This window comes from Carlito syrichta, unplaced genomic scaffold, assembly GCF_000164805.1.
Source record: "Carlito syrichta isolate Samal-C Ts95f unplaced genomic scaffold, Tarsius_syrichta-2.0.1 Scaffold308004, whole genome shotgun sequence".
In the NCBI taxonomy this organism is placed as follows: Eukaryota; Metazoa; Chordata; class Mammalia; order Primates; family Tarsiidae; genus Carlito; species Carlito syrichta.
In genome coordinates, this window is record NW_007252100.1 from 150,006 (window position 1) to 156,934 (window position 6,929).

Below are 6,929 nucleotides of genomic sequence, written 5' to 3' on the forward strand. Positions count from 1 at the left end.
CGGCTGCGGTGGCCAGGAGCAGCCACTGCCCTCCAGTCTGGGCAACAGAGTGAGACTCCAACTCAAAAAAATAAAAAATAAAAAAATAAAAAAAGTAAACTCAGGGAAGCAAAAAAGACTAGGATAGCAAGGAATATACTAAGATCGTTACACACCCAAACCTACATACACAAATACAAGAGTTGAGCTTTTAAATTTGAAGACTACAACTCAGGAATAAAACAAAGGACAACACAGATGAATCTCAAAAACCAGACGGGCTATTATGACATCCATATTGTTTTCACCCACGGCTCGGGGGCTGGCTCACCACGCACTCGTTGGTCTTCAGTTACGCTTTAGGCCTCAGAAGCAGCCTCAGAAAACAGCCTCTCTCTGACCTTCCCTGCCCTCCTTCTGCCTGCTCCCTTTTCTCCCCAAGGCAAGTCACAGTCACTATTAATAAAAATAGCTCGAACTTCCCCTGCCTTTCTTTCTTGGAGCTGGCCTTGGAAAAATTCTCTGAACTACCTTACCGATTGTAGACCACAAGCCCTCCATCTCAGGAGGGCCCTGACCCACCCCCAGGAGGAAGAAAAGCTGCACAGAGAGACCAAGAAGACTCTGAACAGGCAGGCCTTGCTGGGCTTCCCCACTCTGTCCCTACTCCATCGGACCCTTTTAGTCCAATCACGTTTCCACCTGGCTGTCAGTGCACGGATCACGCCTACCCAACGAAGCCTCTGTAACAGGCTCCAAGAGGCAGAGGACGCAGCGCTTCCAGACAGAATATGTGGAGGTTCCAGGAAGGCAGTGGCTGTGAGAGCCTGGAAGCCCCACATTCCTTCTCCACACCTTGCCTGTGCATCCCTTCCTCTGTACCCTTCGTGATGTCCTTTCTAAGAAGCCAGAACACAGAGTTTCCCTGAGTTCCGTGATCTGCGCCAGTAAATCCATCAAATCTATGGTGGGGACTGTGGGAACCCTGATTTCCAGCCAGCCGGTCAGAAGCACAGGTAAGGCAGCCTAGGGCTTGCGACTGGTATGGGAGGTAGGGGCCAGTTTCGGGGACTGAGCCCTCAGCCTCTGGGATGGATGCTATCCCCAGGTAGAGCGGCAGGAGTAAGCTGGGCTGGAGGATGCCCGGTGGGAGTCCACTGCAGAACTGACTGACTGCTTGCCAGGGAGAACCCTCACACATCTGGTCTGAGAAGTCTCCGGTGTTGACTGCTGTGGTATGAGAGCAGAAGAAAACAGTTGGCATTTTTTCCAATTGCACAGACACAAAAGAATGCTTACTGTATGATGCCATTTACATGAAATTTGAGAATGGACAAAACGAAGCTAAGAAGGGGTAAGAGAAACCTTTGGGGGAACACAGTGTTCCCTATGTTGAATACTGCAGTGTGAATTTGGTGCACACATCTGACAAAGTTCACCAACTGTGCACTTCAGGGCGATGCATTTTATTGTACATGTACCTCAGTTAGTCATACCTACAACTTTCAAGTTTTTCCCTATAAAAGGAACCCAATCTAAAATTACCACCCTTTCGAAATCAAAGGCTCCGTGAACACTGCTTTTCCCAGCCTGAGCAAATGACATCCTCACCCATCTAGGTGTTCCATCAGAAACCCGAGACAAAGACCTAATACTCCCCGCTCTACCATCAGGCCCTGCAGATGCAAGCTCCAAGTCATCTCAAACCTGTTCATCACTGCCCTCCATTGTCCCCATCGTAGCTCAAGCCACTGGAAGGTCTCCCCTCCCAACCTGTCCCCCATGTCCACCAGCAACCAGCCTGAAGCCAAAATCCGACTGATTACTCTCGTGCTCGGAGCCCCTCAATATCCTGCGGTCATGCTCAGAGTAAGTTCTGGCATCTTTAGCAGACCAGGCACACCCCTAACTTAACCCTAAGCACCTCCCTCGTGTCATGTGCTGTGACTCTCATACTTTCTGCCCTTCTCACTCTGACCCTGTGACGCTCTCCGAGTTCCCTGCATGACAAGCTCTTCCGTGCCTCAGAGGCTTCGTTAATGCAAACATCTGGTCAGTGAAAATCAACACAGAAACTCTTCAGGGTGTTGATAGTACTGAGTGCTACCAAGTACTTTCTAATACAGGAGTCATTTTATTTACATTCCCATTTATATAAGCTTATTATAGACGCTATATTTGAGAGTAACAAAACTATGTTTGTAAATATACCAAAGTTGAGACTTGTTTAATTTCCCTACTGCTTTTTTAGCCTCCAATTATTCCAACTTAATGAGGCTCTACATTAATAATTTTCAGGTTATTAAGGGGCTATGAATACCAAAATAGAAACATAATACAGAAAGCTACGCTAAAAATTCACCAGACAAAAATATGAAGTCAAGTTACATTACTGGTCAGGCACAGTGACTCATGCCTGTAATACCAGCATTTTGGGGGGTTGAGACAGGAAGATTGAGCCCAGGAGTTCAAAACCAGTCTGGGCAACACAGTAAGACTTCATTTCTAAAAATAAAAACAAAGCTGGGTGCGGTGGCTCATGCTGGTAATCCCAGCACTTTGGGAGGCCAAGGTGAGAGGAATGGCGGAGCCCACGGGCTTGAGACCAGCCTGGGCAACTTGGCGAGACCTCATCTCCACATTAAATTAAAAAAATTAGCCAGGCGTGGGGGCATGTGCCTGTGGTTTCAGCTACTGGGAAGCTAAGGCAGAAGGATCGCCTGAGCCCAGCAGGTCAAGACTGTGGTGGCTGCGAGTGTGCCACTGCACTCCAGCCTGGGCAACAATAAGACTCTGACTCAAAAAATAAAAAAATAAATAAAGTAGCTGGGAGTGGTGGCGTGCACCTGTAGTCCCAACTACTCAGGATGCTGATGTGGAAGGATGGCCTGAGCTCAGGCTGAGGTCGAGGCTGCAGTGAGCCAGAATCATGCCACTGTACTCCAGCCTGGGCAAGAGTGAGACCTCAATGCACCAAAAAAAGAGTTCATGAAAACACACACAACTCTAATTCTATCCCTATGGTTTCTTCATCCAATCAATGCTCATCAAGTACCTCTGACATATTAGACACTGTTCCAACCAAGAGCTGAGTGAACAGAATGGCCAAGCCCCTGTTCTCCTTCCCTTAAGAGAAGAATTAAGGGAAATCACATCAGGTGAAATAACTGCTATGCAGAAAAGGAAAGGGAGGTCAGGGGAAAAGAGCGATGCCCCAACAACGGTTACTAACTTTAGGTCTTTTTTTTTTTTTTTTTTTTTGAGTCAAAGTCTCACTCTGTCGCCCAGGCTGGAGTGCAGTGGCATGCTCACGGCACCCCAGTGACAACCTGCTGGGCTCCAGCGATCCTTCCGCCTCAGCCTTCCAAGCAGCCAGAACTACAGGTATGCATTACCATGCCTGGCTAATTTTTTATTTATTGTAAAAATGAGGTCTTGCCAAGTTGCCCAGGTTGGTCTCAAACCCACGGGTTCAGACAATCCATTCACCTCGGCCTCCCAAAGTGCTGGAATTACAGGTTGAGCCACCGAGCCCAGTCACTGTCAGGCCTTTTTTTTTTGAGTTGGAGTCTCACTCTGTCGCCCAGACTGGAGTGCAGTGGCTGCTCCCAGCCACCACAACCTCGACCTGCTAGGCTCGGCGATCCTTCCGCCTCAGCCTTCCAAGTGAGCTGCAACTACAGGCGCGCGCTACCACACCTAGCTAATTTTTTGATTTATGGTAGAGATGAGGTCTCGTCAAGTTGCCCAGGCGGGTCTCGAACCTGCGGGCTCAGTTAATCCACTCACCTCAGCCTCTCAATGCGTGGGATTACAGGCTGAGCCACCAAGCCCGGCTTGTCAGGCCATTTTAAAAGGAAGGATGGTGAGGGAGGAGAACTTCTGAGCAGAGACTTGAATACAAACATTAGAACATTCCCAAATTCTATAATTCTTAAACTTTTTCAAGTCCACACCCAAAAAGACTGAAATACAGTAACTTTCCCCTTTTCTCTACAAATAGGGGAATTACCTGAACAGCTTCTAGAAGGTGGGGGCAGGGCCATGGCAGATCGATTGTGGGGGACAAAAGGTGAAGGGATTAAATAATAAACCTACCGAAGTTTTCTGTTTGCAATGGACAATGGGTTTTTTTTATCTTAAAACTGAAGGATTCCCCAAGGGTTGTAATGTGCCCTCCCCCCTACCGTTTCCAGAAGGACTAGCTGGTATCATATCTGTGCTCTAAGGGCAGCGATGAAAGGAACTCTCAGTTTCACAACTGCAGAGTATTAGATGGGGAAGTACTCAGTTTTCAAAACATCAATTGAGCACTGACAAGGAATATGAAACCAAGGCCAGAATGGAATTTTGGCTAGGAAGGAAAAGGAACAAGAGAGAAATAGTGCCCAAGCTAATTTATTCATCTTATATGGTAGATTTGAGATTCAATTATTACAATATTCCTTTATGATAAAGTTTAAGGAATATTTATTTTCTGACATACTTTACCTTCCTGAAACCACCAGAGTTCCATCATCCAGTAAATAATCCTTCACATTCTGAGGAAGTGGAAGAATAACACTACAAAAAAAAAAAAAATACACACACCAAAAAAGGTATCATTTTAAGAATTAGAAGAAAATCCCACACTTGATCAATTTTTGGATTATCTGTTCTATTTTCATATGAAGTGGAAGATGTTAATGATGTACATTTGGTAGCAGAGAAGGAATTAGAATAATATAAATAAATACTGCAGTTCACAATTTTATCACAACAGTCTTTGTGGTGAACAACAGCAAAAACCAGCCAAATCCAAAGAGGCAAGTGGAAATCATGCCATGAAAGGAAGAGGCTCAAAAGAATCCGGAGTGAGCACAACGTGTCTGTGGCTTTAAGAAATCAGAGAGCAGCAGGTATTTGCTGCAACACAGGAAATGCAGCAAAACAAACCAGAAGACTGAGAGCATATGCCACCTTCTAAGACAGAAGTAGACTCAAGGTCTTTGGTTAGCAATGAGCTCGTAAGGCTAAATCACGATACCTTTGGATGCGTTTTGGTGGTGTTGTATTCAATTAACCACCAGAGATATAAAGCTGCTTAACTGGGCATGCTTTAGCTTAATTTGTTTCAGATAATCATAATTAAGGTTGGCAAAGCCATACTTGAAGGCACTTAAAACTTATGGGTTCATAATTTTTTTACCCTGTAAAGACAAATAATTAAAAATTCCTGCCACAGATACCTAAAAACAATGCTATTATTTTGATCTTGGGGTATATATGTTTTTAAGAAGTAAAAAAGATTCCAATCTGCTTTTAGAATATCAACAAAACATCATCAACTTATAACATGCCTCATTTATTTATAAAACAAGTTTTGGAGGCACATTACAAATGGTTTTTGTGCACAGTATTTATAGGCTACTTTGGTTTTAAAAGTAAATATTTCAAAATAAATATTTTATCAATATATTATCAAAGGTACAATTTCACATTCAAAAACCTCGTTCTTCCTCAGGCTTTTAAGTTCAGCTAAATCTTAATATTCTGTTTGTAAATCTACTAAATTTTAACCACTTTCAATTGAGTCTCTGTACATTTAAACTCTACATTTAAATTCAATATGCTTTGAAAATATAGCTGCTGTCCGTATACAAATAAGCCTTTCTGAGTATTTAACTCTTACAAAGATAACATATGAAACTAAAGTCTTCCCAACATTCCAACGTTATTTAAGAACTTGAAAACTTTTCTTATATACTTTAACTTATCAGAATTCTAAGCCAATTACATAATTAGTTTTTTTCAAATATATACCCGACTTCTATTGAATGAAACAATTTTAGGATGAATCGTCAATTACTGAAACGTTGGCTCACTAAATCAATCACAACAAATCCCAGATTTTCTATCGACACCTTGTTTAAAGTTGACAAATAAAACTGTATGTATGTATTGCGTACCTACCTGATTGTCTCGAAGTACATATACATCGTGGAAATGTTAAATCTAGCTAGTTAACGACTGCATTGCCCCACAGTTAGTTTTGGAGGAAGAACACCAAACATTCTCTCTGCGTATATTGCCATTAACTGTAGCCACCATGCTGTACAACAGACCTTTGGATTTATTCCTCAAACTAACGTATCCTTTGACCAGTCTCTCCCCAAACCCCCCTCTCCTGGCGGGGGGGGGGCGGCGGCAAGCAATTAAGTCCCCCGTTGGGCTGGTCAGTGTCAAACCCTGACAACCCACGACTCCAGATCGTCTTGCGCGTGGCCATCCTAAAAGGAGTGATGGGGAGCTCCTGAGTCTCAGCTAGGTTAACCCCTTATCTACCCCTCCTCTGACCCTCAAAGAACCACGACCCGCCCTCCCCGCTACCCCCCCCCAGCACACCCCCGGGCTCGCAACAGGGCACGCTGCAACTGCTGATCTGCACCCTGAATCGCCCACCCCAAATATCACTAGGAAGTCGACATCTCAACGCTGTCGCTCCCCTCCAGTCGCTACAAGGCCTGCCTGTTTTGGCTAGGGACAGATTTCGCCCAAACGTCGCGGTTCCCGCTCGCCGGCCGGTCCGGCGTGGCCCCTCGCACCCTACCTCTTGATGGTAAGGCTTCGGAAGAGCGGGTACCACGCGGAGAACTGACAGTGCAGCACATGCTCCTTCTTCATCCTCCAGCTGCGGCCGCGGCTGCCCTTCCCTCTGCGGCCAGCGCTCTCCCGGAACCCCGGGCTCCGGTCCCGGAAGTGCCCGTCGAGCTATTTTGGTTCAAGGACTCTTCCGGTCCGTGAAGTAAGGAGGACGCGAGGACGCGAGAAGGAGAATCCTGGGGCGCACTCCTGGCACGCACGCACGCGAAAAGACCCCTCGTCCCCAGAGAGGGATGGCGGAGGCGTCGAGAAAGGAATCTAAAGAAGTTTTCGACTCCGCTTTCGCGCGGGACGCACACTGACCCGGA

General features: G+C 45.7%; 1 protein-coding gene across 1 annotated transcript in view; it reads right to left on the reverse strand.

The window, feature by feature from the left end:
• CDC123 (cell division cycle 123) overlaps nucleotides 1-6,921 on the reverse strand; it is a 59,803-nt gene extending 52,882 nt beyond the window's left edge. Inside the window, exons 1-2 of the mRNA XM_008064761.1 lie at nucleotides 6,569-6,921; nucleotides 4,471-4,542 (exon numbers count right to left, since the gene is read on the reverse strand). Coding sequence (XP_008062952.1) covers nucleotides 4,471-4,542; nucleotides 6,569-6,642 — 146 coding nt within the window. The 5' untranslated portion in view covers nucleotides 6,643-6,921. The remainder of the gene's footprint in view (nucleotides 1-4,470; nucleotides 4,543-6,568) is intronic.
• Between the last annotated feature and the right edge of the window lie 8 nt (nucleotides 6,922-6,929).